This window comes from Furipterus horrens, unplaced genomic scaffold, assembly GCF_987537825.1.
Source record: "Furipterus horrens unplaced genomic scaffold, mFurHor1.1.pri manual_scaffold_1, whole genome shotgun sequence".
NCBI classification, from domain to species: Eukaryota; Metazoa; Chordata; class Mammalia; order Chiroptera; family Furipteridae; genus Furipterus; species Furipterus horrens.
The window spans coordinates 62459775-62478056 of NW_028327171.1; the positions used below are offsets into that span (position 1 = coordinate 62459775).

Below are 18282 nucleotides of genomic sequence, written 5' to 3' on the forward strand. Positions count from 1 at the left end.
TCAAGCCCTTTTGTAAATAAGACTATAGACTTGTGTCAAACATGGTGATTACTTTGGAGGCATCAGGTATAATTCAGGGCAGTATTTTCCAAAGTACAGCATGATTTTGGATGGTAAAGACAGGAGCATTTAAAAAGTTTTATAGTGATGTGTTTAATACATATTTTCTTTAATACAGTAAATACATGATTTAAAGAATATTAATGTTCAGAGAGAAGTTGATATTCAAATGTGTGTTGATTTAAAGAAAACTTAAGCAAATAATAATATAGACCACAAAAATGTGAAGTTTCAGGAACACTGTACAAGTAATCTTTCTTGTTGGCCAATATTTATAACCACAAAAAGAAGAAACCTATTACTGTACCAGAAAAGCAGATTCAAACTTTCCTGATGACAACCGCTTATCCAAACTGAGAACAGAAAAGGATGACAGAAGAGTATTTACTAGAAAAAAAAATTGCACTCATGTTTCCAATAGGGCATAAAAATGTTTTCCAACACAAGAATACATGATATATGTGATCCCTGAGCTATAGGAAATACCTGTGCAAATATTTGTAGAATTTACCTTTCAAACGTCCTGGAGAAGATCAGGCTGTAAAGAAACAGGATGACACCATGGCTCCCTTCCCCACTGAACTGTTAGGGGTAAAAAAATTTTAGAGCATATTTGCCTACAAGCAATGCAGCCATGTGTATCTGTGGGCATGAGTTCAAGGATTTACAGCTGGACAGATTTATTCACCAGCTGCTTAAAGGACAGCTGGAGCTCTCCCTGCTTCCCTGACCCCATTTTCCCTCTCACATGCATTCTCCTTCCTTGCCTCACGCCTGCCAATGGTACCATCGTTCTCTTGATTGTCAAGCTATCTTTTTTGCCTCCACTTCTATCTTGTGATTCTCTTCAAATCATGGCTAAGATGTAGCATATCTTCGCTCTCCATTTTACCCACCATCCATGCTAGCCCAGGTCCCACTGTTACTCTTGGCTCGTCCCCTTTCCCAGCTTCTCCTTGGTCAGTGCAGCCCTCCTGGTGGCCCCATTGAACTCTGCAGAGCAGAGAGGCTTTATAGAAATTGCTCAGAGTTATACAGACCTAGGTTCAGAACCAGTTCTACCACTTACTAACTCCTACTTATCTAGCTTCTCTGAGTTGCCATCTCCTCATCTGCAAATGCAGATAAAATACCTTTTCCCCAGTTTTGTTGCAAAAGTGAAATGACCTAATGCACAATATCTACCTTAGTTCTTGGAACATGCTAGATCCACAGTGTCTGTCTCTTTTATTGGTCAAATTGCTTTTCTGTTCAGAACTTTCTGGACGTGCCCTGTGATCTCCAGAATAAAATCCAAATTGACCAACATTCCTGGCCTCTCTTTAGTTGGCCTTATCTTAGTTTTTGGTCAATACTCTACCTGCTGAAAAGAAGCTCCTTAGCTGGCTTTTGAGGTGCCCAGGGCTGACGCCTCTCCTGTAGAGGCAGTATATCAGGAAGGCTTCCGCTAAAACGTCTGTGCTTTTCCTTTTATGGATTCATTTGTCTCCTTCACTATCTGTGACCTGGCAGGAGGACAAATTACTGTGCCATAGGAACCTGTGCCTGGCAAATTTTTGTGCCATTGGAGCCAGACGGGAACCCCCGTGGGTATACTGCAGGCATGAGTGAGAGAAGGCGGGAGGGCATCAGTTTCCTATCACTGCTGCAGCAAATTGTCACCATCTTGGGGGGCTCAAAACAACACAAATTTGTCATTTTACAGTTCTGCAGGTTAGAAGTCCAACCTGGGCGTCACTGGACTCAATTCAAATGGCTGGCAAGCCTGTGCCCCATCTGGAAGCTTTATGGGAGACTCCATTTCCTTCCCTTTTCCAGAAGCACTCCTCGTTCCTTGGCCCCTGATCCCACATCACATAGCCTCTTCTTCCTCTGCTTTGGCATCACGTCTCTTTCTCTTACTCTCCTACCATTCCATTTCCTTACAGAGCCCTGATGATTCATTGAGCCCACCAGGAGAAGCCAGGAGAAGCTCCCCATCTCAAAATCTTTGACTGAATCACATCTGCAGAGCCCTTTTCAGTTGTGAGGTAACATCATTCAGTCTATCTCAACTTGTCTAGTGGGAGTTGCTGTCAGTTAATTGAGGACATGCCAAGGTACAGATTGAGTGCAGCCAGGTTTTCTGATTTGAGGAGAAAAGCTAAAACCCAGGCTTTTATGTAGAATTTCCTGATTGTTTTTGACCGTTGCTCAAATTTTTAAAAATATAACATTGTGTGGGTTAATGCTGCACACATAGGTATATTGCTTTCCTAGGGTTGCTATAACAAATTACCAGAGATTTGAATGACTTAATGCAATAGGAATTTATTCTGTCTTGGTTCTGGAGGCTGGAAGTCTTAAATCAAGGTATCAGAGCCAGCCATGCTTTCTCTGCAGGCCCTGGGGGAGGACCCTTCCTTGATCTTTCCAGCTTCTAGTGGCTGCTGGCAAGCCCTGGTGTCCCTTGGCTTGGGAGTTGCATCACTCCAGTTTCTGACTCCATTATCACATGGTGTTCTCCCTGCAGGTCTGGGTCTATGTTCAAGTTTCCTTCTTAATCCAGTCATTAGATTAGGGCCCACCCAAATCCAGCATGACCTTATCTTAACTTGATCACATAGGCAAAGACCCTATTTCCAAATCAGAGCACATTCACCGGTACTAGGAGTTAGGACTTGAACATATCTTTGGGAGGGGGGTGTAATTCAAGTATAACAATAGATCTATTGCACACATGTAGCCCTTAGTCTTCTAGCTTGAGATCTGGGCACACAGGTGCATTTTAGTAATGAATGAGGTTTGGTAAAGGTCTGAATGTGGGCTGATCACCATGAGCAGCCCCTGGCCATGGTTTGCCCCTCGCTCAGGAAATACTAGCAGCCCTTCCACAGCATGGCTATGGGAATGAACAGCTTGGGTCAGCTTGACACAGGCAGCTCTTGTGTCAAGTCCACCTGTGCTGGGTGGACTGCTTCTGCGTAGGGCCTTTATAACATATTCCAACTCCGCTCTTTGTCTTTGATAGGGAAAGCCTGTGTGTAGCTTCAGCTCTGATCCTCTGACTCTCAACACTGAAGAATCGCTTGCAGATGGGTAAGGTAGGAGATGCTTCTTATTGAATCAGACTCTCCCAGGTCTGAGTTAAAGAGATGGGAGACAGAAGGGGAAGGGTTTGCCTCTTTCTAGCTGCAAAGATCATTTATTTCTTACATGGCTCCTCTCTATCTGTGTAACCCCATTAAATATCTCTGGCCCACAAGGAGTCTCTAAGCAGGCTTCCAGCTTAATACTTCCTGTCAGGTACTAAAAATCTATCATACAGGTTTTATTAGTTTCATATTGCTGCTATAACAAATTTAGTAGCTGAAATGATACAAATTTATTATCTTATAGTTCTAGAGGTCAGAAGTCTGAAATGGGTCTCACTGGGCTAAAAGGAAGATGTCAGCAGGGCTGTGTTCCTTCTGGAGGCTCTAGGGGAGAATTGATTTTCTGTCCCTTTCCAGCTTCTAGTGGCCCTCTCCACAGTGCCCACCTTTCATCTTCAGAGCCAGCAACAGTGGTGACACTCTTCTCATATTACATCACTCTTCCCCTCTCTTTTGCCTTTCTCCCCCACATTTAAGGATCCTGTGATCACATTGGGCCCACTTGGGTAACCCAGGATACTCTCCCTATTTTAAAGTCAGCTGATTAGCAACTTTAATTCCCTTTGCCGTGTAATGTAACATACATAGGTTCTGGGGGCTAGGGTATGGACATCTTTGGAGGAATTATTCTTCTGCCCACCATGCAGAATTGTGAGATGGTGGGACAGGTAGGTCCCAGGGAACCAGTTTAACCAAGTTCACATGTAGGTAGCATGGCTGAAAACTCATGCGCAAGCTTTCTGCATCTGTAGCCTTTAGAAGAAATGGAGCAGTGAGCTTCATGGATCAGTTTCCCCTTCTAAAACAATCCAAAGTTGTAGGGCTTCATGGTTACCCTGCTCAGTTCATTGTCCTCTACATTCACATGGTAGAGTCCTGATTCTTCAGAAAATCAACTTTTATTTCTATCTCTGCAGAGGAATCTTTTTAAAAAATGAACAAACCTTCCATTTTCAACCACTACTGTCCTTATTCTGTCCCCTCCCCACCAAGGGGAGAACATTGGGTGGAAGGTGCTAATAGAAGAAGTGAAACAGGGCCACCTTTCTCAGACCAAAGTAATTTCCTTAGAGTCTGTGAATGGTCATTTTGGCAATCAGAGTAGAGCCTTGGTTACCTACCATTTTTGTGTTTTATTCATTAGGTGAGGCAAGACTGCTTTAACATTTTCTCTTCCTACAAAAGAAATCTTGATATATGCCCTCTTTAGTGTTATTTTTTGGGTTAAAGAGAAAGAAGCATTTTGGAGTGGCCTGTGTGTGATCTGCCTCTTTCTAGGTTGCAGGGAAGGAGAGGCGGGCTTCCTTTCTCTTGTTCTGCCCTTTCTTAGCCCTCAAGATGATCTGGGCTTCTTAACAAGCATCGTTAAAATACACTTTGTAATAGAAAGAAGATTCCTGTAAGATCAGTTCAACATAAAAGAATGATCTCAATGCTTAAACACTTACACATTGTAAATGATCATAGATGAATTTCTCAGTGGCTTCTTTGTCTAAAACTTCAAACAGCTGGAGCTATAAATCAGGAATAGAAGATAAAAATGAAAAAGAAGATGACAGTTACATCCGTAAGGTGTCAACTCACTGTTATTACTTCAAGGGAGATTTTTGTTTCATCGAAAAATCGCATTGCTAAAAACTGACATATTACAGTATCTTATACGAGGCCATGTAAAACATAAATGGTAAATTGGGTGGCCACTGGCCTCACTTTTACCTCCCTCAGTTTCAAATCAACATAATATCCTTAGCAGTAATATCATAAGCGTATTTTCCCCCTAATAGGTAGAATTCAGCTATGTTTAAGACAGTGGGCATGGAAATGCAGTTCATGATTATTTCAGGTATGGGACATTCTTAATCATGGCAAATTCTGGAAGGAGAAAGCCATAGCCGGGTTTACTGTTTTGGCTACTTGGATCTCTTACAGCCCTTGGTCCTTGCCTCTTCAGACTGGGCCTTCAGCCACGTCAGACACTTAAAGGAGCACCGGTGATGTTCCACCTCCATTTCCATGGTGAGTCTGATACCTCCTCAGGCTTCATCAGCCCTTTGTCTGGCAGGACGGGCAGGAGTACACTCACCCGCTCAGTGAAATTGTCCCCAGAGTAGTCAGGAGTCAAGGGGATATAGGTGTCCTCAGTGACAAGACAGACGGTGGCCTTCTGAGCTTCTCCTGCAGCCCACAGGATACCAGCAAGGGCCACTGCCAGGGCTTGCTTCTGCTCCTGCTTGCTTATTGCACATAAACTGCAAGGAAGGAGGTGGGCTGGGAAAACATCGGAGTGAACTGTCACCTAGCCAAGTGCTGGGGCCTCCACGGTTATGAACTCTTCTGAATACAGGGTGGGTCTCTTTGGTTCCTTCATCACCCTACACTGCAAGGGTGTCATGGAGGTCCTTGTCCTCTCTGCTGCACCTGGAACTGGCATCCTCACAGCAGCATGTTGTTTCTCTTGGCAATCTCAGCCAGTCCCACCCTGTGTACCATCACCCCATTGAGTCCCACTGCTGCCCTCTTTCCTGAACTCTAGCAAGGACTGATCTGTGCTCTTTAACCCAGTAACACAGGCCCATTGCAAATGCAGTCCCGAACAATTCTTTTATCTCCCAGATTTCCATCTTGCAAACCCTGTGCCTGAGATGGACCAGTCCCCTGAACATATCTCCCATGTTCGCTCATGTGCTTGGTTGCCTTTACTCTGCGCACCACATCTGTCTCTTCTGCCTGCCCACACCCTGTGCATCACTGGAGGCCCTACTTCATGTTGTCCTCACTAACCTGGAGCTCACACTCACCTGGCACCCACTGTGCCTGGCACTGATCTGAGCACTTCACACATATCACTTCTTTTAATCCTCACAACAACCTGTGAGGTAAGTACTATTACTACTCCCACTTTAGAGGTGAGGAAAGTAAGACAGAGAGGTTGAATAATGTGCCCCTGGTCATTCATCTTCAAAGTGGTAGAGCAGTGATATGAATGTAGCAGTCTGGCTCCTGACTCCCAGGTCTTAACCATTACACTCCACTGAGTAATAATCCCAGGCTGTCAGACCTCCCAGGAAATTGGAACCCATCTTTACTATGCCTGTCTTCCCAGTATTTTACATTAACAACTGCTGTCCTGATGAAGAAACACATGATAGAGTTTTATTAATTAATTCAGCAATAATTTATAGAATCCATCTAGTTCTGCAGCAGTACAGAAATGGGTAACAAGGAGCCTCATCCTCTAAAACCCTCGTAGGAGGCAGATGAGAATAAGAAAGTGCTCTGTGAGCACAGAAGGAGGGGAACTTGTGCCTGGGAAGGTTCAGGAAGGCTGCATGGAGCTATCATAGCAGCCACTCATTACCATGTACTTAACATTTGCCATGTGGCGGGACTGTGTTAAATGCTTTACATTTGTGCAGCGAATATTGTGTGTGTTCTGTCTAGATTCCCTGGGATCCCTTTGACTTTAGTTGGTGGGCATGTCCCCCAGCTGCTTCTGGTACTGCTGCTACTGACTCCTGCCTTTCAACTTTCTCTAAAGAACTGGAGCCACCTGGCCCAGAAGTGACTAGAAATTCTGCCCCCTTATGCAGGCTGGTCCATGGCCAGTGCTCCCTTAGCCAAAGAGGGGGCAGTGACACCCCAGAGCTGCCCCAGAAACCATATTCTTCTCAGCTTCTCCTTCTGTCTCCTGCTTCCCACACTCTTGCACAGGTTTCTCCTAAGAGCACACCCTTCACACCCCACTTGCATAAAGAATCCCCAGGAACCTGGCAATGCACCATTTGAGAATATATTGTGCATTTAGTTCCAGTTTGGGGTGATAATTTATCTTACTTGAGGGCAGATAGATGCCTTTTATTTATTTCTAGTTTCTATAATATCAAGCATAGAGCTTCGCAAATGATAGGTGTTTGTTAATTTTTAAGAATAAAGTAATTTGAACAGATTTTTAAATTTTATTTTAATTGTTGTTCTATTCCAGTTGTCCCATTTTTTCTCCCATTGCTCTCCCCTGCCCTGCCCACCCCCCCTTCTCCCATAGTCAGTCCCCACCCTGTTGTCTATGTCCATGGGTCATTTATATAGTTCCTTGACTAGCCCCTTCCCCTTCTTTTTCCTCTTCTCCCCCCCACCCCCCCTGCTAGTCACTGTCAGTCTGTCCCTTCTTTCTATGCCTCTGGTTCTATTTTGCTCATTTGTTTGTTTTGTTCATTAGTGAATGGATTTTTTAAATAGGCAACTATCAAACACTGTACTTCGGTAGCCTGGTTAAATAGGAAAATTAGTCCTTCATTTATCAGGCTTTTAATTGCCCTTTGTTCCTCCCTGGATTGCTAGATTGCTAGGTTGAATCTTCCCATCAAATATTGTCAAGTAAGGTCGCCTGAGACCGGTGCATCACTTTCCCTGACAGGGTGGTCTGCAGTAGAGCATAAAAACTGTCAGCAGAGTTCTGCAACTGAACTTTGAGAGTGACTCCAGCAAAGTGCTCCCCAGTTATGAAATCCAGCCCCTCTGGGAGAACCAGCTGCATTTCTTTCTTCTGAGCAAGGCCCCTTCCTGATGGGACCTATGGGATTTTCCACTGTGATTATTTAGCATATAAAGATTCTCATGAAATGAGTAACTTTTCTAAGTACTTCTCAGAGACCTCTTACCTGTGGAAGTTACAGTCTCTCCCTTTCCCTGTAAACAGTAAGTATTTGATGATGGATCCTTGTACAGCCATCTGAACACTGTGGGCACCGCCCTGGGAAGGTGAAGATGAATAGTGAGTCTGGGTGCAGGGCTTTGCTGCTGTCATGGAACCTCTCAGGGCTAACATTACAAAAGAGAATGCTTGCAAATGGATGTCATGATCTATTTCTCTCTGCAGCCTTTTCCTCCTGGTATATAGCATCCCCTAGGCTTAGCAAGGGACCTTGTACCCCATTGTGCCAACCCTGCGCATGGGCTAAAATCTGCAATGACCAGTCTCTCTGCAGAGCCCTGTAGACCGGTGCCTAGAAGTATATGCCCTCCTCCACCTGCCGCCCCGATGCCTCTGCTTCCTACTGACCTTCTAGATTTGTAGGAGCTAAGGAAATAGATGGCTAACTCTTGAAATTCTGTGTGACGGCTGATCAATGACATGAATTATTGAGGTTTTAAACAAGCCAGAAAGAACTTGCTAGATCTCTTGCCTCTCAGTCCTTTGGGATGCTTAGGACTTGGAGAAAAGAGCCAGGAAAACTAGAACTTAGAAGGTGGGAGGGAGGAAGAAAAAAGGAGTTTGAGTCTTTGCTACAACCCAGACAGTAAATTTTAAACAGTCTGTTATCATTTAAGGTAAAAATTTAAAATATCAATATGTTTTTACAAGTGATGATAGGGAAAGCATTCATTCACAGGGATGAGAAGGAAAGGAAACATAGATCAGGAATAGGGAATTGGGATTTTTAAAATCTGTCACCTGCTATTACCTTTCCCACTTCCAAAGCAAAAGCCAGGTCAGAAAAAGGATCCTGGAACCTGAAACAGGCCTTTTCCCAGTCATAGCTGAAGACATGGACTGTGTTTCCAAAGAGGCTCTGCCGCAGCTTCTGAGAGGGGGGTAAAGAAATTGTTCCTTCAACCGAAGATAATTCTTCTAAAACACATTCCTCACCATTCAATCTAAAGTAAAGCGGTGAAATCCTGGAGGTGGGCCTGTCCCCTTCTTACATTCAGTTTACGTATTATACCCTTTCTCTATTTTAATTGCAAAGTCCTGTGCAAAAGATTCACATTAGGTTCCCTTAGGGTATTTTGTCCCAAAGGCTCAGCATCAACCTCACACCTTGTTGTCCCTATTTAATTTGTGTCCCTTGTGTCTGGCGCCCCTTTTATTGCTAGCTAGCTATCCTTTACACCCTTGCAGTTCATGCCAGGCTGCAGCTTGGTCCTTGTGGCTGCTCCAGAAAAAAAGAAAAAAAAGGAATAGACAGGACTCTGTGTTTGCAGCCTGAGGACAATAGTGGTTTAAAGTATTCTCTGTTCTCTTGCCCCAGAATCTTTAAGGTTTTCCAGAGTGCTCTATAGAACATTGAGATTGGAAACCATCTTTGAAAGCTTCCCAGAAAAATGGAAACAAACCTTTATAAATCAAACACATGGAAAAAAGGGAATCCATTCATAAATCAGAGGTGTATTTATCACTTAGCATGTGCTAGGTTCTGCATGGGATATAGACATGTAAGAAGACTAATACCCCACAACTATGTACAAGACAGAAAGTGTGAAGTTCCAGAATTCAAGTGCGAAGCACCATGAAAGAACAAAGGAAGGAAAGAGACATGCTGGCTGTGGTATTCAGGAAGGCTTCATGGAAAAGGTGGCATTTCAACTAGGCTGGCATTTATTGAGCATTGTCTGTGGATCCAGCACTGGGCTAAGTGCTTTACATTCATTATGTTAATTTAATTCTTTGAGGTAGATACATTATGATCCCCCTTCTACAGAGCAGTATTTGCCGAAGGTCACCTAGCCGGTGGACACAGAGCTGGGATTTGTGCCCATTCTAACCCCATTGCTTTGCGTCCCCAGCTTTAACCCTGTACATGCCATCCTATGACTGCTGTCATTTCTGTGTGCCAGTCATTATTTAATCAAAAATTTTCATTAGCTTGGGCCATGCTTTATAACTTAGAAAACATTTACTTAAAATGAATACTCTATATCACCTCCTTAAATGAGAATCAAAATCACTTGCTATGCATGATAAAAAATAGAATGGAAATAAAACAATGTTGTTGAATGATGGTTAGAAACTGTTGCCTGTGAAAACTCCATCAGAGCTTGCACTCGTTTTAGTTTAAAAAGGAGGTAAGAAGTGTTCAAGAGGAGTGAACATAGGCTGCCCTGGGCTGCCAGAGTGGAACAGGGGCTAAGTTCCCCCAAAGAGAATTCAGGTTATTTAATGTTACTTAGCGGTACATTCCATGCTTCAGCGGAGGCACACATCTGACTGTCCGGGATAGGCCACAGAGGGTCTATTGCCTGTAATGAGGGAAGGCTAGACAGAGAGAAAGATCTGCAAACACACACACAGTACTTAGGATGTCAAAGGATGGGGAGTAGTTCAGTGGGACTGGAAAATGTGTATTTCATGGCCTCAGAGCAGGAAGTAAGTGAAGTAAGTGAAAACTGAAACTGGAAAGTACTTTGGAGCTGATCCTGGCATTCAGAGCCTGGACAAAGAACATGGAGCCCAAGTGGACCAGCGAGAGCTGCTGGCACTCATTTCCAGCTGTGGATGGAGCAGCCCCTCATTCTCTAAGAAGGACAGATGCAGGAGAAGCTCTCATCTGGAGTGGTCTTCCCCTTGTCAGATTGTGGTCTGGTTCCACGGCTGAAGTTTCTTTCCTAGCCATCTCTGCTCCCACCCTCGAAAGAGAAGATTGTCTCTACAGAGAACTAGAGGCAGGTGCATTTCAATGTGAGCAAAGGACCAGGATTGCACTCAAGGAAAAATAACCTGTCTTGTGTCTCAGAGCAACAACAAATCAAGGAGAGGAAGCAGACTGGCACAGAGGCTGTTCTTAGAAGACACAGACTCAGTGTGCACCATGGCCAAAAAGGGCCACCAACCCAGGATTTCCCTAGCAGAGGATTGAAAATGACGGAAAGTGCTGTCTTGACATCACGGCTACATAGTACAGAAGAGAGACTGACCAGTGCAGAGAGGCCCAGTTATGCTCCTTGCTGACCGTGTAAACTTGGATAGATTGCCCAACTTCTGAAAGACTTTACTTGCTCATCCCCAAATGGGGAAAACCTCTGCTGGGTCCACATCATGGCTATCCTTGAAAGAGAAGGGGTATGGAAAAGAGCTTTGGAACCCAGAAGTGCTGAGTAAATGTAGAGTGTTACTACCTTTGTGAAAACACAGCCTGCCTGCTCTGGAACTTCTTGTGCTGTGGGAAGAGAGTCCTAACACAGATGGAAAAAGACCAGAGACTGGCAGGAATCAGGGAGGAGAAGCTATGTATGCATGTGAGAGGTTAAGACTCGAGACTAAGAAGGCTTAGAATACATATTCAGTTAGAAAAATTCTGCAAGCCGAACCATCCCATTTCTTGTTTCTGTTGTCCGCTGCCACCTCCAGCTTGAGGAGTGTCACCATCTAGATGCACCGTGGGCAGCCCGAGGACAGAGGGGACTGCAGGCCTCTCAGGCCAAACCCCACTGGTTAGCATAACAACAAAAACGGTTCATCTTACCTATTTACTTTCATATCAAATATAATTTACAACAAGATTGACCTGATGCATAATCTGTGCAATACATATATTGTTGTGCTGTCTAATAACTAGACACAAATGGTAAATAGTCCTAACAAATGACTGTAACGATCATTGTTATTTAACAATCTAGCACAGTTTATAGTTTTTTCTCTTTTCACTTTGTTCCTTTTCTAAGATTTGTAATGAATACCTCTCTCCTAGTTGCTGTGATGATGATAATGATGATGATCATTAACACACACAGATACACACAAAGACAGAGGTCCTGGATCATTCTTCCCAATAGGTTTAATTTAGTTACCCCCACTGCTTGTCCTTTGTCCCTGGGCTTAGTTTCCCTGTGACAGCCTAGCCTGGTCCATCTTCTTCCACCTCACCCCCACCACCCAACACGAAGTAGAATAATTCTCTTTGAAACTCTATCCCTAAATCTCTTCTTGCCCTAAAAATTACTAGAACATCATGGAATCAGAGATTTTAGAATTAGTGAGTCCTAAGAAGACATTTCTCTCCTAGCCCATCATGAGTACGGGGCTCTTGACTTGATTGTGTTCATCATGGATTTGTTGGCATCTGGAGTAGAGTCTGGTACAGAGTAGCTCACAGTGAGCATTTGTTAAATTAAATAATTTTAAAAATATCTAATTCTAACCTTTCATTTTACATTTAAAAGCCTTGAGACCCAGGGTAGTTAAGTGGAATGCTCATGGTCAAATACTTAGTAAATGGCAGTGCCAGGACCCAAATGCAAGCCTTTCAACTTGTACTAGTCAGGGTCCCAGCAGGAAATGGCGGCACTCTCAACTCAGGATAATTAACTTGAAGAAAGTTTAATACAGTAAATATTTACAAAGATGTGGGCTACATATGGGGAAACCACAATAGCTAATGCCGGGTCCCAGGGCCAGCCACACTCAGAAGTCGTTATACCCCCTGGACCTGAAAAAGCAGGGGGACGTAGTGGTTACCTGAACAAGGAAGGCGAGTGCTGAGTAGAGGACTGCATCGGGGGAGGGGCTTCCAGCCAGCTACACACAACCTGACTTCATTCCTTTCCCTACCGCCAGTCTCCCTCTGTGGCTCCCATTGGTCAAACTCAACAGGAAGCCAGAGGAGGAAGCAGCACTGTTGATATAGTCCCTACAGTCAGTGTCCTGGGGAAGGAGCAAGACGGAGAAGGGGGAGAAGGGTAGAGAGTGCATCTGAAGTGGCACAGGAATGATATCCACCACCCCACACTGAGGTGCCTCTCTAGGGGATTGCCCAGAGCAGTGAATCAACAAATTAAGTAAACATTTCCTGAGGCCCATCTATTGGCTAGACCTTATGCTGGGGTCACCAGGCTGTGCTTCCTGCTCCCCCAAAAACATCTCATTGCCTGATACCCTCTATTACAGTTTCATCGGGGTCTCCCCCCAAATATTTGCTCTCCCAGTATGACATTGTTACTATGATCCTGCTGGGTAGTGTGATGTAAGTGCAACAGGGGTTTAATTATTGGCTTCTGATAAAAGAGGCTACAGGAACGTATTACAGGATGGGTTCTGGGGAAGAGTCTGGTTGTGGAGGAGGATGAAAAATTGCCACTGGGGGGAAGGCAGGCAGGGGAGTGAGGCTGGTGAAAGAGCCCAGAAGAAGGTGATCCCCTTGTCCTCAACCTCACCTGGGCCAGCAGTCTTGACCAGAGTTCACAGCAGCAGACACACCATAAGGCGTTTGGCTGGGGAGAGGAAGAAGGCTATAATATTGGAAATAAGGCAACAAAAAGGTGGGAAACAGGAGAGCTGGGGAAAGCAAGGGTATGTAGCGTGCTTCACCCTCCCCTACTTTCTCAGCAGATTCCCAGCAAAGAGGGTGTGCCAATGTCAGGAAAGCCCATGCATCCCCACTTCAAACAGAAGGGGGAAAGAAAACAGCAAAATGACAACAAAATGCATTCTGAAGTGGGTATTAGCATCCGGTCGGCCAGGCAGCTGCACTGACTGCCGAAATGTCAACTACAATTGGTCAAGCTTCCAAACCACCACCTGGAGCACATGCATCCAGAATCCCAAGGCTCGTCACCTTCAAGTCCCAGAGTGTGTTTAATTAATGCTATTGCTATTTAAAGGACACACTGTCATTTGGCCCACATAATGGGAATAAATCCAAAAAAAAATTTTTTTAAATCAATTATCTACTTCTGGGACTTCCTTAATACTCCATCAACTCCGTTTCAGGCTACAGTGGTCCAATTCTTTTGTCTCCTTGCCTTTTCCAAAGGGAGAGAATTAACTTGGAAAAGTCATTGGGGAGGTCTCCAATTGCATCACACTTGTGTTTGCAGAGAAGTGAGAGAATTCAGACCCAGACTCTCCTGCCTCTGAAAAAAAGAAAGAAACATACAGAGAGACTAGAAGACATTGGAAGCATCTGTGGATGCTTTTTTCTATTTTTAAAATTTGTGTTTTTAAAAATAGATTGTACAGTCACATGGTTCAAAATCCAGGGAACAAAAAGGTAGCTGAGAAGACTCCCTCCCACCCATGCCTCTTGTCCCCATTCTCCCTCACAACAGTTAAATGTTATGAAATTTTCTGGAATTTCTGAATGCATATGCAAGCAAATGCCAAAAGAGAATCATAGTTTTCTCTCTTATTCACACAGAAAGTAGCCTGTTTCCAGCTATATATACCTTTTTATTAGAGATCGTTCATTAAAAACATTATCTTGTCTAGTAAAATACAGGCCGTTTCTCTAACTTTTGTCCCCTGGCACAGTGTGGCAGTCTGACCACTGACAGGGTGACACACCTCCTGTCTTCATCACGCTCAAGGGGAGGATTCATGAGGTACCTCAGACACAAGTTGAGACACCACCCAGAGGCTGCGAGGCCAGCGAGCAAAGAGCAGCATCTTCTGAGAACCCTGCTGACCTATCTTCCTGCGACATCTGGCATTCGAGCAGAAGAGGGAAGGTGAATTGAGGTGGAAAGATTTTTGATGAGAAAGAGCAAAAGTGACAGTGGAGAGTTGCTCAATGAAGCCTGTGAGAACGCGCACAATAAAAAGCAATTGGAAGGCTGGAGTCCCTATAGCTGGTGCGGTGTCATCTGGGAAACTTAAGGAAAAGCTATACCGACAGTAGGAAATGCTGCAGTCCAGGCCAGCTTGGTCTCTGTGCTCAAAAAGCAGGTGGAGGCTGTGTAGTTTCCCCAGAAGGGGTTCCAGCCCCTCCGCCCCCAACCCTCAGCAGGGGCCGTGTGTGCCGTGCAAGGACCCTGGAGCTGTAAGCACATAGTGGGCTGACTGACAAGGCGAGTGTTGCTGGTCTTTGCTCAGATAACCAGGCTCCTCCCAGGAGGTTTCTGCACCCATGCCCAGGTGGAGGGCAGCCTGTGCTCATGTGCTCAGAAAGAAAGTGCTTTGTCTTCCTCTTGTTCTTAGGGCCCCCGGGGAGAGGTCTCTGCCTGAGGATTTAGAATGTAGTGTGAAGTTGAGGGATCAGGTGAATATGAGGGCTTTGTTGGAAGGCTGTGCAATTGGAGGGATCTCTCACTGGAGCTGGTAGTGTTTCCCTGGCTCTACCCCTGGTTAAGCTTCCCCCGTTTCCAGCATTCCTCTTTGACCATGACAGCTGGTCCTTTGGACATTTGCCAAGGCCTTGCCTCCAGCCCTTGCTTGTTCAATCCAATGAGATAAAGCTAGTTTTGCTTTCTAGCTGGGTCTCCGTCTCAGCCCCTCACCCTACCCTGGCCAAGTTTTGAATTGAGCAAATGGTCCTTAGGACCAGAAGCTTCCAGATCCACTTGGATCCTCAAATATTGGGTTCTTTTCAAATGTGCATATCAGCTGGAAGCCCCAGAAAACCTCTTTCCTGAGATAACCTCTTGCCCCAGGACTGGGTCTGGCACAAGCCCCCCACCTCCCTCCCTCCTGCCCACACTCAGACAGGGTCCTGTCTCACCCATCAACATTATCTTACATGTTTGTAGCACTCACCGGCTGACCTACCTTACCTTATAGAGTGAATTATTTGACTTGAACTCTCTTACTCCCTCAAATTTAACTGTCAAATCAAGGAAGTGAATAAAGAGTGACTCAGTTTGGGAGAAGACTGTAATGTCACCAGTGTCCTTGAAAAATATTATAAATAAGTCATTTTAATTATATTCTCCTTTTACCAATAACAATCATCTGTATAGTCTTATCTTCAATAATACTCTCACATGACAGCAGATAAGATTATCCAGCCTTGTTGTTTGAGGAAGATTATGTTTCGTTTCATGTTTAATTGACAAGCTATACTCACCATGGCCATTGCTAGTGAGATAGGAAAGCTGCCTGATTTTGAAGAGATGAGAGAGGGGCTGGGAATAAAACAAAGGCTACTTGATGGCAAATGTCCTTGTCCTTTGGGTGGAGGTATTCGTGGTTCATCTTCACTTTCATCAGCAGATGCATGGTTGCCTTCATGATTCTGCGTAAAATGTCACCACCAAAAAACAAAGCAAACAGAGCTGTGACAGCCTCCGCCCTCCCTTTTCTTTCTTTCTTGCTGAAAAATTGCTTTTTTTTTTTTTTCAGAAAATGTCATGTCCCTTTTCAAGATATCTAAAAATTGTGATAAGTAACAATGAAAGAGGCAGAAGAATCCCAGTGTCTGTGTCAAAAGGGTTTCTCATAAGTTTTATGTAACTTAAAGAGGTTAAGTGTAACCTCTTGATTTTTATTAATTATGCAAACATAATTAATGTGATCAAGACCTCCACTTGAAATTATGTTTAGAGGAGAATATAAATGTCACTGTGTCTTGTTTTGGGAGGACAGCATTTTATAAACAATGATTGAATCTTTTTGGTTTACATGGGGTATTTTTCATTATGTTGTTAACTGACCAATAAATAAAGTCAGGTTACCTTCTTTTAATTCTCTCAGATTCCCATTCCCCAATGAGTGAGTATAGTTTTCTTCTTTAAAAAAATTCACCCCCATCTTTAAAGAAAAACATCTATTTTTATTTTTCTTGATTGATTTTATGGCATTTAAATATGTTAGCATCAGTTTTCTTCCAACTTCCTTAACTTCTACACTTGTGTCATGAAACAAATCTGCCCTATTGGTAGCTGAAGCATGAAGGAAACTGCCTTTTGGTGCTTCTGGATTCCTAGAGGTGAAGATGCTTTCTTATCTCAGAAACACAGCATCCAAGTCATAGACTACTGATGGAATAGGATACATTTTGTAAATCACATGAAAAATCTTTAGCTTTGTGCCAGGAGGTTCCCTCACCTGTGTGAGGTATAACTTGGCATTTATTTATTTATTCAAAGATTGTTTTATCATTTGAGTGTTCTGTTCCCTCAAATGGCAGCTATCTCCATTTAATACTTCCAGGACTAAACTAGAATCACTATCTCCCTGATTCTAATTTACACTATGGTTAAAATAGTAGCACAAATAAGGCTTTTGATCACAGGTTACTTGGAGAAAGATGCTTTAGTGTTATGGTTAAAATGTTAATAATTCAATTGTTTGATCATATCATACACTACTGAAAATTACCTTAATATTTTGTGCTGTGTTTGTTCAATGATTGAATTAGAATCTGAAATACAGACTATTACCTTCTAATCTTTTCAGGTGACATGAGATATAAACATTTTTCATCTTATATTGTATAACAGATTATAAAACACCTTTTCAACACTAGAATACAATCATCTTTCTCTCCTTTAAAAATGGTGAAGGAAGACAATTTCTCAGAAGCTGAATAAAGATAAGTATTTTCAAAACAACTTTTCTTCAGAGACACTGAAGTACTTTGTTGTCAGAATATAGCATTATTTCACAAGTGTAGGAACTCTAGATTCAAATATTACTTTTTTCTAAAATAATAACCATACAGTGCTCTTACTGATGAAAATTAGGAAGAGATTTTTATGAAAAAAAAAAAGCACAAGTAAAGATCTTCAACAGGCTTTCTAGTTTTGTGTTTTCATGTGTTAAATGCCAGGTACCTGAGTGATATTATGTGCATAGAATAAGTGCAGATTTTGCTTTTAACATGGTTGTTTGAAGAAAGAACTAGTGAAAAACACATTGTTTTTTAGAAAAGGAATTACCTGAGAAGTTGTATCATTGGTTCCCAATCTAAAAAGGAAAAAGGAAACATCAAGAAAATTACTCACTCTATTCAACCCTCACATCTGCAAACCTCCTCAATTCCAACCTTACTAGGGAAGTCTTTTTCTGCATATAGTTAGACCTGAAGTGTTTTAAATGTAAATCTATAATGGAGACTTCTCATGTAGCAAGCATAAAAACTGATTACTTAAACACTTAGAATCCCTCTGGTTCTAGAAAAATAAGAAAACAAGAACATCTTACCTGTGATAGCTAAAGATTTCCCTCCATTTGTCAAGAAATGCAATTTTCCTAGTTATCTCCTCCAAATCCAGCTCTTGGGAGCTTTGTTCCTGTCCCAAGACCTCCATAGTCATTTAATTATACGGTGTAAGGAATTGGAAGAAGAAAGTTGTTAAGATGGGAGAGAGGTCTGGCAGTTGGGAAGCGGTGGCTGGCACCGACAGCTACCCCTGCTTTTGACCAGCAAGGAGATGGAGCCACACAGTTGCTGCCCTGTGCTCTCTGTAAGCCCCTGCTATCAGATCATGATTAAACTTTCATTAGAAGTGGACTACTTTGTGTATTTTTGTTCTCTGTATAGATGCCATGAATGTTTAATCCAAGACACAGATTTATAAACAAAAGGATTGCAATTACTTATCTGTATCAAAGTAACTGGGATACTTTAATTGATGAGAGATGCATGCTTGTGGAAGG

At 43.2% G+C, this 18282-nt stretch overlaps 1 protein-coding gene across 1 annotated transcript in view; it reads right to left on the bottom strand.

Annotated features, from left to right (window-relative positions):
- Positions 1 to 17939, bottom strand: part of MINDY4B (MINDY family member 4B) — a 31806-nt gene extending 13867 nt beyond the window's left edge. The window contains exons 1-8 of the mRNA XM_090286704.1: positions 17827 to 17939; positions 17562 to 17589; positions 15749 to 15916; positions 8657 to 8776; positions 7853 to 7944; positions 5278 to 5443; positions 4643 to 4708; positions 572 to 642 (exon numbers count right to left, since the gene is read on the bottom strand). Coding sequence (XP_090142830.1) covers positions 572 to 642; positions 4643 to 4708; positions 5278 to 5443; positions 7853 to 7944; positions 8657 to 8776; positions 15749 to 15916; positions 17562 to 17589; positions 17827 to 17939 — 824 coding nt within the window. The remainder of the gene's footprint in view (positions 1 to 571; positions 643 to 4642; positions 4709 to 5277; positions 5444 to 7852; positions 7945 to 8656; positions 8777 to 15748; positions 15917 to 17561; positions 17590 to 17826) is intronic.
- Positions 17940 to 18282: the final 343 nt, after the last annotated feature.